The sequence below is a fragment of the Macaca nemestrina genome, chromosome 1 (assembly GCF_043159975.1).
Source record: "Macaca nemestrina isolate mMacNem1 chromosome 1, mMacNem.hap1, whole genome shotgun sequence".
NCBI classification, from domain to species: Eukaryota; Metazoa; Chordata; class Mammalia; order Primates; family Cercopithecidae; genus Macaca; species Macaca nemestrina.
The window spans coordinates 43,691,142-43,708,873 of NC_092125.1; the positions used below are offsets into that span (position 1 = coordinate 43,691,142).

The 17,732-nt window shown below is 35.4% G+C and overlaps 1 protein-coding gene and 1 long non-coding RNA gene across 12 annotated transcripts in view; one reads left to right on the forward strand and one right to left on the reverse strand.

The window, feature by feature from the left end:
- The window catches only part of LOC105484596 (hemicentin 1), a 514,524-nt gene that overhangs the window by 249,930 nt on the left and 246,862 nt on the right, over positions 1-17,732 (forward strand). For all 9 annotated transcript variants that reach the window (XM_024793708.2, XM_024793713.2, XM_024793709.2 and 6 more), the window contains 4 exons: positions 248-511; positions 2,039-2,183; positions 5,521-5,642; positions 10,854-11,129. In XM_024793708.2, coding sequence (XP_024649476.2) covers positions 248-511; positions 2,039-2,183; positions 5,521-5,642; positions 10,854-11,129 — 807 coding nt within the window. The remainder of the gene's footprint in view (positions 1-247; positions 512-2,038; positions 2,184-5,520; positions 5,643-10,853; positions 11,130-17,732) is intronic.
- Positions 1-17,732, reverse strand: part of LOC139357969 (uncharacterized) — a 29,560-nt gene that overhangs the window by 6,322 nt on the left and 5,506 nt on the right. For all 3 annotated transcript variants that reach the window (XR_011612104.1, XR_011612103.1, XR_011612102.1), the window contains one exon: positions 4,241-4,358. This is a non-coding gene — a long non-coding RNA (uncharacterized lncRNA). The remainder of the gene's footprint in view (positions 1-4,240; positions 4,359-17,732) is intronic.

The following is a 17,732-nucleotide window of genomic DNA, read 5'->3' on the forward strand; positions in this document are numbered from 1 at the left end:
AAGTTCTCACAATTCTAATTTTTTTAACATGTAAACATAGTTAAAATACTATAAAAGTAATTTCTTAGGATTTCCTAAGTTTCTCTGGTCATGCATAAACGGTCTTTTATGTAGAAACAATTCTGCAACTGATCCAGAATTTGTAGGCATCCTTATGGTACTCATATATTATTATCATGCAAATACTTATTTGGTATATAACTTCAATTGCATGTTTCTTATAAATGATAAAATCTTTCTCTTGTAGGAATACCTACCTATGTGCTGCTCAATACTTCTGGAATTTCCACTCCAGCTAGAATAGATCTTCTTGAACTTTTGAGTATCTCAGGAAGTTCTCTTAAGACTATTCCTGTTAAATATTACCCAGATCGAAAACCTTATGGCATATGGAATATTTCTGACTTTGTACCACCAAATGAAGCTTTCTTTCTCAAAGTAACAGGCTATGATGAGGATGATTACCTCTTCCAGAGAGTATCAAGTGTTTCCTTTTCTAGTATTGTCCCAGGTAAGACATCATTTTATTCAACATTGGAATATTGACAGTTTAAGGGGGTGATGTTGTCCCATAGGTAAATAATGGACTATAAAATAAAAAGTATTATCTTCATATTATTACTGCATCACCAAATTGATGAACATTTACATGTAGGGCAATACAGTTTTTCTTAGCTGTTAAATAGCACATCCAAAGTTTCATGTTAAGTCTCACTGATTGCAGATCTGAGAATTTTGATTAGTCAGTGTAAGAGCTGGAACTGGAAAATTCTCGTACTCTCTTTCCCTCTAAAAAAAGCCTGGGGCATATATTTGCTTAAACTATCTAAATTGGCTAAATGTATACATACAATTGTCAGAAACTTTCTGCTCCATAGATGGTGGTTCATAGTAAACAACAGGTGATCACTGCCTTTATTTGTCTAGTTGGTTAGTTAGCTAGTTAATTGTACATTTGCTACTACATAGAGAGGAGATTACAGATTAGATATTATATGGAAGCATCAGCTAGCATTTCAGCTTAGCTGTACTTGAGCTATTTTTCAAGGCTCATGACTGAACTCTGACCCAATCTTTTTTTTTCTTTGAGACAGAGTCTTGCTCTGTCGCCCAAGCCAAGGTGCAGTGGCGTAATTTTGGCTCATTGCAAGCTCTACCTCCCGGGTTCATGCCATTCTCCTGCCTCAGCCTCCTGAGTAGCTGGGACTACAGGTGCCTGCCACCTCTCCTGGCTAATTCTTTGTATTTTTAGTAGAGACAGGTTTCACCGTATTAGCCAGGATGGTCTCGATCTCTTGACCTCGTGATCTGCCCGCCTTGGCCTCCCAAAGTGCTGGGATAACAGGCATGAGTCATCGCGCCCGGCCAGAACTCTGACCCAATCTTTAGGACTGTAGCTTGAACCATAGACTGACAGAGATATAAGATTGCTTATAAAATTGTACTATTAGGTGGAGGGACAAAAATTTATCATTTATACATAAGACAGTGATTTGGGAAATTCAGGAACAATTCTATAGCTTTTGTTTAATAGTTGTAGAGTGGTGAGAATAGAACCAACCTCAATATTTCCTCATATACAATATTCAAAGTTGGCTTAGCTCCTAATTTGAATGCTACAAAATCTGATGGATTCCTAAAAGTCATTTTTTACGTTTATTTTGGAAAAACAATTTGATTCTGAGATATGTGGGTTCTTATGTTTTTGAAATAAAAACATATTCTAGAATTGATGTATTATTACTTATTTGGTAGCAGTTTTTCTATCTTGGTGGTACAAAACAATACTGTGTCTTAAAAACTGTGGAGTCTTAGATTCAATGAATACTGTAGTAAGGGGCTTATAAAGATATCCAGAAATCAACCAGCTTTGAACAAATAAAGATAGAAAAAGTAATTTTTAGTGATCTGGGTTAATTGGAATGCAGAGGATTTACTGGAATAATTTAAGTATAAAGATTTTGAATGGATTAAGAGGCAGTACTTAACATCATTGTAACCTTTTTGCTTATGTTTTTTGTTTTTGTTTTTTTCCCAGATGCTCCCAAAGTTACAATGCCTGAGAAAACCCCAGGATACTATCTGCAGCCTGGCCAAATTCCCTGCTCTGTTGACAGTCTTTTGCCCTTTATCTTGAGCTTTGTCAGAAATGGAGTCACACTTGGAGTAGACCAGTATTTGAAGTAGGTACATGTTTCTGTCAGTAATAAGATTCAGTATTAAACATGTAAATATAAATAGCCTATTATTGCAATGTACTTTTTCACTGGAAATTCTCACTTGCTACATAGTCTGGAATATAGCAGGGAACAAAATGGAGACAAATCTGTGCCGTTGTGGAGCTTATATTGTCATAGAGGGAGACAGTAAACAGAAGATAAATATAATAATATAATAAATACTGGAACATATTCAAATGTTGACTCCTGTGTTATAGAATCTGAATGTTTCGTAATTTGATGGTCTGTTGTTAAGACAAATACAGAATTATGAAAATGACATTAAGTACAAAATCTTGAAAGGAGACTTTGCAAATGAGAGGTCCTGAAGCTTTAGCTTTATTGGCTTCATGGTAAAAGTGTTTCTGAATCTGATTTAAAGTATTATGATAAGTGAATCTGGTAAGCATACAGCAGGTTAGTTGGGTTGAATAATGCTGGTAGGTGGAGTGGATGTAGCATTGGCCAATTTGAAAGCCTAAAATTCAGAGTAAGGGGCATTGGAGCAAAGACATAAAGATGCCAAGAAAGGTGATCAACAAGGTATCCAGAGAAGAGTATTCAAACACCAGGAAGAGCAAGTGCAAATGCATGAAGGCTGGAGTGGACTGGGCATGTGGGAAGGACAGACAGAAGGAGGCCAGTATGGCTGAAGCCCATTGAGCCAGGAGGAGAAAGGGAGCAGAGAAGGTCAGAGAGGCACGGTCTGTGCTGCAGGTGGGGTGACAGGTGGCTCACAGCAGGTGTGGCGCCTGCATATAACAATCAGCAGGAGCGGGCTAGAGGGCACCAGCTTTTCCTTGTGAAGTTGGGTAACTTTTTTAGACAAATGCAAGTAATTTAATGATAAAAACTAAGTAAACCTTGAAAACTGGAGAAAAACGATTTCTGCAAAGTGTTGCCTTTTAACTTACTGTGAAACAACGTTTTGGGAAAATCTCTAGGAATTATTGTTTTATCAGACTTTTATACTATTAATTCAATATCAACATAACTTCCATAAGATGTTAAATGTTTGACAGTCTCAGCTTATACAATCACTTTATGGCAACTTATTTTAATCAAAAATTTATGGCAGGAATGTTCATCAGAACTAGGACATTTTCTACTCTTTAAAGATTAAACTGTATTATTTCCTGCCCCTTACATAGTATATCTTAATGATTTATTTAGCTGTGTATTTAATAACCAGCCACATAATTGACCAGGATATAAAACGATGAAGCTACATAACTAGCTGGTGAAATCAAATAATTCTGTTTTATGTTTAAACAGTAACATTTTTCAAAGACACTTGAAATTCTTTAGAAACATTAATTCATTAATTCCACACAATTCCTGGGAGGTAAGCCACGAGAATTCTTTTTCTCATTTTTCCAGCTCTGTGGCCCAGAGATATGACATGTTTTGCTGACATGTATTAAGCTCTTTGGATGTGAGAAGTTAGAGACAAAATTAGGTATGAGTGATGATAGACTGATACTCTAATTCTGATTCACTCTCATGTCCCTACCCTAGATTTCCTAATAACATGAAACATGTGACTTAATGTTTGTTTATGTCAGTCACTTTGGTCACCAGGGAATGTAAGGGAGAATCCGTTTGCATTAGCAGCAGGGTGCATTTTTATTTGACATGTTCTTTTCCCTATTCCAAAATCTACCCTTCAAAACTTTTTTTATTATGTCCACATAGTGCTTAATGTCAACTGAGAAGGCTCCATGAAAATGAGAATTATTTTCATGTAACATTCCATAATCAAGAAAGGAACAACTGTAAAGAACATTCTTCAAGCATTTAGTAAACTGGTTGTATGTCTTTGGACAAATTACTTGTCCTTTCTCTATCTCAACTTTCATTTTTAAAAAGGGATTTAGGACTCAAAGAATCTTCAGTTTCTGTTCTAAAATTTCCATCAATCTGTTCTTTATTAATCCTAATATATGCTCAGCTTTTAAGTAGGCTCTGAAGAAAACACCAAAGATGTATGTATTCCAAACCCCTACCTTCCTGAAACTTACCAGTACCTCCTAGATGATGACATTTACAAATTTGTACTTAGTATACTCCTGTTAAGCCTCGAAGATACAGCTTACATGATCAGTATGGTATGGAGTCAAGTGGTATTCTGCTTTCATTCTGAAAGTGACAAGAAGAACCACTGGCATGTAGTTAGTGCCTACAGAATTGAAAGGAAACAATGTTTAACTAAAGTGAATTTTCTCAGCTACTAAAACACATGGAACAATTACCTTGCTTTGTTTCTCACTTTCCTAAGGCACAGAAACCTGTTTTAACTTTTTCTTACAAACTCCAGTTGTACCAAATAGGAGTTAAGAGCTCAGTAAGTTCTTCTTGGTTTCTGATGATAAGTATGGTGTGTTTGGATGGGGAGAGATCTGGAGATATCACCATAAGGTATCATATTTTATACCACTTTCAGAATTCAGTGGAAAATCTCTTGTCTGCAGTGGGCTTTTTACCTTATCTGTATCTTGATTTTTTTAAGGTTATAAGTAGCTACAGATGATACAGGAGAAAAATTATGAAAACATTTTTGACATTTCAGCCACACTTTAAAACAGGACAATGCCTATTTTTGTAGATCATTGAGCTCTTTGAAACAAAGATTAAATATCTATTATTAAGACACTTCCAGAAAATGAGAAATAATTTGAACAGTGTTAGAGGACAAAGAATAAATATTTATTAAATGAATGAGTACATAATATAGTAGAGGGATTTTTTTTTTAGAGTTTAACTATAAAACTGATCATTTGTTTTCATTTCTCATTGTGTATGTAGGTTGAACGATATATGGCCTATCGCCCCATGTGGAGCTTATCTAAAAGAAAGTTAAGGAGAATGTATCTTCTTAGAATCAAAAAGTAGATTTCCTGCCTTCAAATTTGTATATTGCCTAATTAAATTGCTTTGTGTAAGATTCCTACTGACATGACCAAAAACTGGAAAAAATAAAAGGAGAGAGGATTAATGAGTATTTCTTTGCCAGCTCTGTTATCTTATATTTTGACATAGCTACAAAATATATCCCTAAATAAATTTTCAACCTCTATAATTATTGTTTATGTTGTGTCTTTTGCTCAGAGTAGAAAAGCCTCATGTTCTAGTAAAATATAAACGGTGTGTCATTTTAAGTTAAAAAGAACCCTGCAGTTTTATCAGTTTATTTTATTTACATTGTTCTTTTGAATGAAACTTCAAGAAAAATAGTGAATCATTGCTTTCAACTTGGTCTTATTTTGTAGTAACTAAAAGTTTTCCATTATCTTCCCTCCAGAGAATCTGCCAGTGTGAACTTAGATATTGAAAAGGTCACTTTGTCTGACGAAGGTTTCTATGAGTGCATCGCTGTCAGCAGTGCAGGTACTGGACGGGCACAGACATTTTTTGATGTATCAGGTAATTACCACTAATTTCTTTGCAGTTGCCCAAGTATTAATGCAGCTGTGGAAATGGGATGTTTGTTAACCAGTTTGTGTTTATACAGTTGTCTTTATGATTATTTTATTATTGTCTATCTCTCCACTGAATGGAGAACTCAAATCCTGGCTTCACCATGTATCAGATACATGACCCTCCTTGGGCTAATTATTTAAGGATAATAATTATGCCTTGGTTTCCCTAACTATAAAAAAAGCATAACAACAAGAACAGTCTATATTTCATGGGAAACAGTGAGTATTAAATGATATGTAATATATGCAAGGCACTTAGAAGAGAGCCTGCCACATAGAAACACTTCATAGACATTAGTGATTATTATTATTGTTGTTATCATTATTGTCGGGGACTAAGGAATAGTTTTTGAAATGATCATATAGCATTTTCCCGTGAGAAAATAAAATTTAAGTGAAGGATCTATTCTGATCAAAACAAGGTTAAATGTTCACTCTTCCTCTCCCATATTCATAATGAGCAGAGCATTTTTATGAGTAGATTCTGATATTTAAATTAAAGATAATAATGAAAACGATTATATTCTAAGAACACAGGACCTCAGTGGCTACAATATTCGCACTAAGAAGGGTAGAAGTAGTGCTAATTATTTTGCATTCAGATAGTATGTTTCCTATGAATAGATGGGAGATATAGTTCATATTATTTTATAAGGTAAAATACATTAAAGTGAAAAAAATAATTTTTCCTCTCATCTCACCTAATTTTTAGGGGATAAAAGACTACCATTTATAATCAATGATCAGGATTAAGTCATTTTCTTGGTGTTTATCTATAATGGAAAACTTTGTTTAGGCTGAATGATTTTCTACCTGCCTTGTGGACTAGTGTTGCTATGTGTTTAATTGTAACCTATTCTGACCTATATATTGCTGCTGTTGAATTTGTTACAATGTCTATATTTGCTTTTAGTACTGGGGTGCATTTTCTTCAGACAAGTTAAGACAAAAGAAGCTTATAATTATAGGTATATCATATATTTAGAAGTCTAGGATTTGTTGTTTGCTATCAGTAATTTCAAAACCTTAAAGCAGAAGCATGCAAGTCAGACAAGCATGTTCTTCTTGCAGTTAAACTATTTGTATTCTGTTACTGCTAGAAAACGTTTGTCTTCTGAAACAATTTAGCAAGTTGACATACATCACAAACTATTCATTTTTTCATGTTCAATAATTACAAAAAGCATTGGAGTTATGTCAACATTCCTCAGCTTCTGGGAAAACAAATACTTGAACACTTGAGTATTTTTCCCAGCAATACTTTTTAAGAGAAGGACAACAAGGAAAGAGGTTTGAGTGAGTTGATTCAGACATCTTGCATAAATAACTGGGAAGTGCCAGGAAGAACTTGTGAACTGACTGTCATGAATTGGGCTTGACAGTGTCAGGAACTTCCATATGTGTATTCTACACATGTCCTTCTAGTAGCCGTCTGTGATCTGTGCCAGCCAGGCAATGGAATAACTAGGAAATTGTACTGTGCCCGAGCTGACTTTCAGGAATTGTTTTCCACTCAGTCAATTTAAAAAGAATAGGGCAGAAACGGTGATGGCAAGGGCAATGACTGTAACAGCAGAAGTCACAAGTGAGTGCCCCTTTGAACTTGAAAGAGTGGACTTTTTGTTTTCTGGGTTAGCTGTTGCCTAATACGCCAGTCTTTAAGCTCCACCCACTTCCGAATTTCCCCTAGCCTAGGCTGAGGTCCCAGCTCAGCCACCGCACTGTAACTAATTATCAGCATACTGGAATCAGGTGCAAATTCACAGGATAATTAGATCTTATATTTTTTAAAGGGGTATTAGGAAGCAAAGCATTATTGAACACTAATATTCTCATGCCATTATGGATATTATTTTATTTTATAAAGTCAAGGAACACCCAAGAGCAGTTTAAAGAAATGCCCAAGTTCTACCAATATGTCGCCTCAGTTTTTGCCAGCACTTTTTTACTAGTTGACATGTTTGAGGACTTTTGGTTCATTTGAAATGTTGGTTATTGGGTTATTGATTGTTTTAAATGCACAATAGGTGTAGAAAGCATTGTTCTTCTCTTTTATTGAATATAAACACACAGAATCAAATGAGTGAAACTGCAGAAGCATGAAAAACTTATTCTTTTCAAATTACATTTGGTAGTTTGGTTTGATACTAAGTTATATTAATTATCTGTACTGAATTGTTTTACTAACACAATGACCTTCACCCAACACACACACACACACACACACACACACACACACACACACACACACACAGAGTACTAAAATTCTGAGTTTAGGTAAAAATCTGAAGAGAGAAAACTTGTCAAGGGCATGTCAGTGACAGGAAACCTTAAATTATAATTACAGAATATTCTTTTAGAAAGGCTAAGATTTGGAAATAATCTTACACCACCTTATCATTTTATAGCTAATGAAACAGAACCCAGAGGAAGCAGGTGACCTGTTTATGATCAAATGGGTAGATAGGTCGTAAGATGTAGATTCCTGGCCTCCTGATTCTCAGTCTCATGGTCCTAATGTCCCAAGCCTACGCTTGTCACTGTTCCTCCCTGATTATTGAGGTTTCCTTTCTGCTACCCTAATCCCAGCCTGCTTTCACTCAGGAATGGCTGCCCTTTGTACTCCTAGAACAGGTTATTTCTGATAATCCATAATCTTGGCCTCCTTCACAAACTGCTGTAATTCTCCCTCATCATTCCCCTATTCCTACCAAATTTATTCACATATGTCTAAATATTTCCATGTGTATAATATTTATTGTCTTGAAGTATTTATGCAGTGGTGGTGTCGTATGTCATTATTTCAAATCTCATCTGCTCATGTATGTTATTAGAAAGTTGGCAGGTACTTATTTGAATTTATATTCTAAGAGAAACTAGTATCTGGGGTGGAGTTTGTATGCAAGAGGGTTTTTGGAGAGTTCTCTAGGGAAAAGCACCTGTAAGGGAATGAGGGAAGTGGAAGAAGAGGAACTGAGCTACAGTTGCAGCAAGGGCCTACAGGCAGCTCTGGAGCTGGGAGGGCCCTGAATTGAGCGAGGAGAGCTAGGTCTTTCTTCCTTCATTAAGAAGTAATTGGATGTGAGCAGCACTGGAAAGGGGTGTCTAACCTTCAGCATGTTTGTTTCATAGGGATCTGAGAGCTAGAAGGAGTCTTTATGATAAATTAATCATCTTATTTTTCAGATAGAAAAACTAAACTATTAATATCACTAAATTGACTTATCTAAAGTCACACAACTAATTAGGGGTAGAACTAGGTGGCCTATTATTACCAAATTTAGCAAATTAAAAACACAGGATGCCCAGTTAAATTTGAATATCACATATGTGTGACCCAAATATTACACAAGGCATACTTGTACTGAAATATTATTGTATTTGTATCTGAAATTCAGATTTAACAAAGTGTCCTGCATTTTATCTGTGAACCCTAGCCAGACTCCAATCAAAGCTTCCTTTGTCCTGTATTCTTTCCAATGTATTCACTAGCTATTTTCATAAGAGATTTAAAAAATAACAAAATAATAAAACATTTTTTTAACTTAAAATAGCATATACTACTTAGAAACAGTTTGGAAAACAATGATAAATATAACAAAATATGGAAAACACACATATTATATCACTCAAAGATAACCACTGTGGTTTTGGTATACTTGTTTTCAGTCTCCATTCTAGGCTTATTATATTAATCTGCACTCATACATAGTTTTAAATAGCACGGGGATAAAGTTTGATCTTGAATATTTGACACACTTTCATATTAAACTAAAACAGACACATGAATTTCTAGCTAGCATAGATCACTGCAGTTTTTATTGCGGCATTATTTATAATGTATTGCTACAGGAGATCTTTTTTTTTTTTTTTTGAGATGGAGTCTGGCTCTGTTGCCCAGGCTGGAGTGCAGTGGCCGGATCTCAGCTCACTGCAAGCCCCGCCTCCTGGGTTCACACCATTCTCCTGCCTCAGCCTCCCGAGTAGCTGGGAGTACAGGCTCCCGCCACCTCGCCCGGCTAATTTTTTTTGTATTTTAGTAGAGACGGGGTTTCACCGTGTTAGCCAGGATGGTCTCGATCTCCTGACTTCGTGATCCGCCTATCTCGGCCTCCCAAAGTGCTGGGATTACAGGCTTGAGCCACCGCGCCCGGGGATCATTTTAAAGCATTTGAGCAGAGACAGCTTTGGAGAGAGAATTTAGATTCACTCTCAAAACTAACTAGAGCTAACTCAGGAAAAGGAAACCAAACACCGCATGTTCTCACTCATAAGTAGGAGTTGAACAATGGGAACACATGCACAGGGAGGGGAACAACACACACCAGGGCCTGTTGGGGGGTGGGGGGCAAGGGGAGGCAACTTAGAGGACAGGTCAATAGGTGTAGCAAACCACCATGGCACACGTACACCTATGTGACAAACCTGCATGTTCTGCACATGTACCCCGGAACTTAAAGTAAAATAATAAAAAGAACCAATGAACTAGAGAAATGTGATTTTCTGCAAAAATGTTGGTTAAATATTTAATTAGTAATTGGCCTTTGACCATATCTGAAACACATGCATTACTCAATGCCTTTTGCGTATATGGCTCTGTGTACAATTTTATTAATGGTCTGTTCCTACTGTTCACCTGAACTTCATAAATCAAACTGTTCCCCATTTTTGCTTGAACATTTATCTTACTCTTCTATTGTCCTATGTCTTCTTAATGAGACTGTAACTCCCCTGAAAGATGATACTGTCATTTTCATGTTTACTATCCTTTGTGTGCTATTTTCTTTACAATGCTAAATATATATTTTTAAAATTTAAAAGTTCGCAAATGCTACTTTCATCAATAAAAACTTGGCCTCATTTTGCAATCCTAAATCAGTCAAGTTATACTCTTTTGCCATGCCTCTTTGACTCTCATGTCTATAATTTGGCTTGAGTATCCTTTGGTATGTAATTGTGTACTACTTTCTAAAGCATCCTTTCAGTGATAATTTTGGGGGGGCTCATAGTCATATGCATTAATGGAGTAAGTTCTGTTGCACTGCATCTTTCCTACTGGATATTCAATACATCCTTATTCAGTTTTTAAACCACATCTGTAAGTGAGCAAAATGGCTTTTAGATCTCTTGATTTGAATTTTTTGATTTCACACAGAACCGCCTCCAGTCATCCAAGTGCCTAGCAATGTTACAGTCACTCCTGGAGAGACAGCAGTGTTAACATGTCTCATCATCAGCGCAGTGGATTACAATCTAACCTGGCAGAGGAATGACAGAGATGTCAGACTGGCAGAGCCAGCAAGAATTAGGACCTTGACTAATCTGTCATTGGAGCTGAAGAGTGTGAAATTCAACGATGCTGGAGAGTATCTTTGTATGGTTTCTAGTGAAGGTGGATCATCAGCCGCTTCAGTTTTCCTCACAGTGCAAGGTACAGTGCTTTTGGTAACTTCTGAATTATGACATCTTTCTGTCTTCTTTTTTTAAAATTTTTGTCCTCCCAAGTTGGCTATTTGAGAGTGAGAGTATCTACCCAAATAATTATCGTTTTGAGTGATGGAATGCTTAAGCGTATTCAGTGGTCTATGGCCAAGAAAACTGGAAACTAAAACATCACTAACAAATAGGAAACTTTAATACAATCATAACTAATCATAGTGGTTGAAGATGTTTATTTTAAGACAATATAAAAATTGTCTCTGGATAATTTAATAGTTTTAAATTCTTTAATCCATCTTGTGGATTTTTTACAAAGCATACTAATTAATAATTGGTCAAAAAACAATTTCTTCCCAATTTAAGTACTGTGTTATTGCATACATAACTAATTTACCTTTCGTTGTGAAATTGTGTGGTAATTCTCACTAATACCTTTAAAATAAAGGTTTAAGATGCGTCTCATCTTGGTGAAATTTTATTGAAACATAAGCAGAGTTGTTTTTAACATTATTTGTCTTACACACTCATGTACACACACAAGTGCCTATTGAAAATAAACTAATTGTGAGCCAATTTTGAATTATATATTCATAGATTACATGTTCCAATAGTTGAAAATGAATTTATGAGCAATGTGGTTAATGGCTACTAAATATATATTGTTCAGGATCATCAAATGACGAGGAGAAACCACTCCAAAGTTTCTCTTTCAGTGGAAACATATTTGGCTTCTAAATGTCTATAGACCAGCTGGGAGTCTTAATGTAATGAAAAAATTACTGTTGGCAGTTTTTCACTGTTAAGCTGAAAGGTTCAGTTACTGCCTCAGCAGAATATTTTATTTCAGTTCCTTGATGTGGGAGACTGATTGCACCAGAATTGGGTCTATTTGATTGTGGTATTAGAAACAATTTTATAACATGCCTGAAGTAACAGTCTCAGGTAACTTTTTAGCAAGGTTACCTAAGAAAATGACCATTGAGCTTCAAGGCTAACTCTTAGTATGTTATTAATGACAGAAAAGCGAAACTACCATGAGAATGAACAAAATGGTTGACATCTGATTATAGTTTTCTCCCTGGCAGTTGAAATATATGCTGCAATCAGAATGTGTGTCTTTTGTTAGTTGATCTGGGGAATCCTTTAGGGAAATGTTGCTTTTGTAAATGGTTCACCACATTTCCACATGAAACTGCCTAGATAATATGAGTCGATCCAAGTTCTAGCAACTTGGGTTACTAGAACTCTGGAACTATTTTACCGAACTGATTGTTTCGGATAAAATAAGTGCTAATGGACTTCTGAAATTTGATCTTGGTTCTTTATTTGAAGTCCCTTAGAATGAGATTGTAAACAAATCAGAGCCTTCCTTGTTTCTCCAAGTTAACATTACAGTCCATAATTTTTCTGTTTAGTTCATTAGAGCGGTGATTCTCAAACTTCCATGAGTAAGGAATTACCCAAGGACTTTTTTAAAAATGCATATTTCTAACCCCACATCAAGCGATGTTTTTTCTATAGGTCTGGTGTGTGACCTGGGAATCTGCATTTTAATAGCCTTCTCAAGTAATTCCATGGACATTTTCTGAAAACAGCATATATATCCATTCTACAGAATGAACCATATGATCTAGAAATGTGTATCTTTAAGGGAAGCCCTTGACTCTCTTCTTTCTAGTAAAATAAAGCCATTATTATCCAACAATTTACAAAGTGCTGAGGTAAAATGTTATATAATACACAAAACATAAATATAAAAACTGTATGACAGTACATCATTACTGGGTAATCTGTATTAGTGGTGTAAATCTGTCTAGAGGTGTTATTTTATGGCCTGTCTAGTTGGCCTTGAGTTTGAGGGGCCAATTTTGATGATAAAGGATGTTTCAAAAATCTAACAAAAATATACTCTAGAATTGATAGTACTGCTCAGTAAAAATAAGAGACTTTTGCTAATTGTACTTACCTAAGTGTATTATTTTATGGTTGAATGCACTATTGGAAAGCTATGGGTATTTGATGAAGTAAACTGCCATACCTAAAGGTAAAGTTTATGATAATATGAGAGCTGATAAACTATTGGCATTAAATCTTACATTACAAATTAATTTCACTTTAATGCAGTTAAATCTTTTTAAAAGCAGAAATAACAAATAGTTTTAGAAAACTTAAAAGACAAAATAATACTTGGATTGAATACTTTAGGAATAGTTTTCTTGTTTAAAGGGGAATCAGCAGCTTAATTCACAGCCTCATTTATGTTGTTATACTTCCACTGGTATGTTTGGGAACTATTTCTATCTGGAATACTTTTAAGAGTTAAAAATCTAGATTTTACAAGTTTTTTGTAGTAATTTTACAAAATATAATTAGCAAGAATTTTCTTCTTTAAGATAGTATATGTCTAGTATTGCAGCCTTTCTTTACCTGACAATAAATTATATATAAAGTCTTCAAAAAGACAAAGCTAAAGAATACTATAAACTAGCAGCAATTAACAGCAGCAAAAATCCTAGGAGGAATTTTATATGTATTACATATAAAGATTTTTTTCTTATATAAATATGTATATAGAATATTTATCTATATTTTAAGATCACTGGAATGAAAATCTTAACAGTGCTCCATCCTTTTTCTGTTCACATGAAAATAGGAAGTATCTTTGTCCTTGTTTTATAGTTTGCTCCAAAAAGAAAATGTTACTCTTTGAAGAAGCCAGAATGCTATTTTCTCATACTAGCTCTAACTATTCAGTTAGGAAACTAGCAGGATAGTAAATGAGCAGGCAACCTGGTCCCAGGTAGAAAATTGTAACCTTGGATATATGTAACCTGTGATGTATGTTTCCCACCAATGAAAGTATTTGAAAGCAAGAGAAACATCGATACGAGTGTCAGTTAGGAATTTTAGAAACAGATGGTTGCAGAGGGGAGCATCACATCTCAGCCAAAAGAGCTCCATAGATGAGGACTGGGCAAGGAGCCATGTACGTCAGACTCTCACTTAGCTGCAGAGCTGAAAAGGGGGTTCAGCTCCTCCAGAACAGAAGCAGAGTGAGAATGAAGTCAAGTCCATCCAAACACTTTGTTAAAAGACACTAGTTTTGGATGAATGTCACTTCATTTGAAGATGAATAAACAGAAAACTATTGAAATAAATAAAACAGTAGGGGGGAAATGAAGCATAGGACTTAAGTAGAAATGCTGAGGAACAAAACAAGGCAGGCAGGGAATACTTACAAGAAATGGACGCTTTGAAAGCAGCTTATTCTAGAGACAAGGGGAAAAAGTATTTGGTCTGCCCATTATCTTTCAAAAAGACTTCACTTCTTTTAGATGACAGTGTATATTCATACGGTATCTTAGTCTGTTTTTTTTGCTGCTGTAACAGAATCCCTGAGACTGGGTAATTTATAATGAACAGAAATTTATTGGCTCACAGTGCTGAAGGCTAGGAGGTCCAAGATCAAGACTGGGGCATCTAGTGAAGCCCTTCTTCCTGCGTCATCACATGGTAGAGGGCAGAAAGACAAAGAAAGCAAAAGAGCACATCTACTCCTGTGAGCTTTTTAATTAAGGGTATTAATGTTTTCATGTGGGCAGAAACCTAAACATCTCTCATGAGGCCTCATCTCCCAATGCTGTTACATTGGAGATTAAGTTTTCAGCACACAAATTCAGGGAGACACATTCAAACCATAACATAAGGCAAGAACCGGCTAAGACAAAAGGACAATAATAAGTGGAATGGGCTGAACACAGTGACTCATGCCTGTAATCCCAGCACTTTGGGAGGCTGAGGCAGGCAGATCATGAGGTCAGGATATTGAGACTATCCTGGCTAACATGGTGAAACCCTGTCTCTACTAAAAATACCAAAAATTAACCAGGTATGATGGCACACATCTGTAGTCCCAGCTACTTGGGAAGCTGAGGCAGGAGACTCTCTTGAACCTGGGAGGCGGAGGTTGCTGTGAGCTGAGATCACACCACTGCACTCCAGCCTGGGCAACAGAGCGAGACTCCATCTCCATAATAATGATAATAATAGTAATAATAATAAGTGGAATGGAAGAAGTCAGAAAAGATTTGATTTTTAAAATGCAATATTTTAGTGCAAATATGTAATAGAGGCACTGAAGAGCAGAATTTATACTATGTAAAAAATCATGGATGTGGTGCATAAATTTGAGAAGTCTTTCAGAATATTGAGGAAAAGAACTAACAGTTGAATAATATGATTTTTAAGTGGAAATAAAAAAATAAGTTTAATCTAAAATTTATAGGAGTTTAGGAAACAAAGACAATTGAAACTAAAGAAATAGTCCGAGATATAATTGAAGAAAACTGTTCTAGGGAGAAAAAGTTGTCTTGAGTGAGTAGATTAACCAAGGTAAATGAAGGGAGAACTTCATCTAGACACATCCTGGCTGAATTTGAAATTACTAGTAGGAACAATCTACTCATTCCCCATAAGCATATGACTAAACCCATTGTAAACCGAAAGATAAAATCAGATTTGTGTCTGACTTCTTATGCTAGAAGCTAGAAGATAATTGCAGTGGATATTTGTCATAATTTTGCTCTTAGGGTCTGAATACTTTCCCTAATTTGGGGAGGAATTATTTATTATCTTGGTGGGAAGCAGAAAACAAGGGAGGTCAGATAATTCATTTTCCTTATTCCCTAGATCACATGACCCACAGCCAGCCACTAATATGCTCCCAGTGGGACTTTCACTCTTGCCAAGACCATGAACACTGAAAAAATTCTAATTTTGGCAGCATTATGGAATTTAGAGTCCAACAGCAGAAGCAAATGTCCCAGTGGCCCTTCACCATCACTTTAACAGACTGATGTTGGCTGGGTTCTCAGCGGTCTAGCCACACCATTTCTATCTGATATCCAGTTTCCTTTTGATTCTGTACCTCAGGAAAAATTTTCCCAATGAATTCCTTTTCTACTTAAGTCAGCCAACCTGGTTTCTGTTGTTTGCAATTGAGAATTCCAACTGACACAATAATAAGAAAGATGCAAGTAGTTTAAAAAAAAAATGGAATCCAAGAATTTAATCCAGTTAAGTTGTCTTTCCTATAAAAAGCCATCAAAAGGACATTCTCAAATGTCCAACAGTTCAAGAAAAATGCCAAATATATAGCTTTCTTAAAATGATTTATTAAAAATGCAACTTAACGGCTTGAAGTAGATCTTAAAAAGGAAAAACAAAAAAATCCAAATTGGAGAAGCCATGGTATGAAGAACTGGTGAACTTCCCTCAGTGACTATTATCAAGCTCATTACCAACTCATCAAAAAAGCCTTGGGAGGCAAAGCTAACCTCAGAAACTATGACTGTTTGAATCAGCCACACTGATGAGCATGTGAGAATGTGAATGAGTTGATATGCTTACTTCATTATGAGAATTCCTTACCACGAGGATAATGATATCCTTAGACACAGGAAATTCCCCAGGAAAGGAATACCCTGAAGCAGGGTTTACCATAAGACTCAGAAGTCCAGCTATGCAAACAAACAAATGGAAGCCAACACTGCTATGCTAGGAGAAAAAAGATAACTAGATTGATATATACCAAATGTGTACATGATTGTTTGGGGGCAGCAGAACTATAAGTGACTTTTTGACTTGTAGTTTTTTTGTTTTTCCGTTTTAAGATCTACTTCAGGCAGTTAACTTGCATTTTTCATAAATCATTTCATGCTTTTCTGTACTTGAAAAAATACTTAAAAGAAATGGATTATTTTTAAACTTTGTGTAAATAGAATTTAAATTTTCCTAAATGCTCACATTAATTTTATTAGAGGATTGAATTATGTATGAGTAATTTGTTCTCTTTGTTTTCTAGATATTGAGAATGTGCTTTATCACTTTCATATTTAATATAATTGAAAAAATAAATGTTTAAAAATAAGAAATAACTAAGAACATAAATTAACAAATAATGCCTCTCAAAAAGAAAAGCAACAGTATTTAAGATAAAAATAGATTTTAGGTCAATTTTATAAGAAGAAACATCTCCTATCTGCTTTATATAAATGGAAGTATAGATTATAAAGTAAGGATCTAGTGATATATTCCCTTAAATATTAAAAAGTTGAGTTCTAAAAAGTTTATTTTGGAGAAAAAATAATTCTTTCCAAGGTTTATTTGTAGGCAGCTCCTAGTTCTGTTAGGTATAAGGATACGACAGCAGTTCCATCATTGCATGTTGAGTGGTATAAGTTCTTTTCAGTAGAGCGGTATAAGTTCTTTTCAGTAGAATGGTAAAAGTGCTTTTTAGTAGAAACAACTGAGGAATGGTATCATCTTATGCCACAAAATTGTTGCTTTTTAAAATGACTTAAAGCTTATTTAAATATGTTTATCAGAAAAACCAGCCCCCAATATTTCAACATAGGTTCTTTCTATTTTCCCTAAGTGTCGGCTGGTCTGAGAAATAAAGAGACAGGGTACGAAGAGAAGAATTTTACAGCTGGGCTTCTGGGGGTGACATCACATATTGGTAGGACCATGATGACCCCTGAGCTGCAAAACCAGCAAGTTTTTATTACGGATTTCAAAAGAGGAGGGGCTGTAC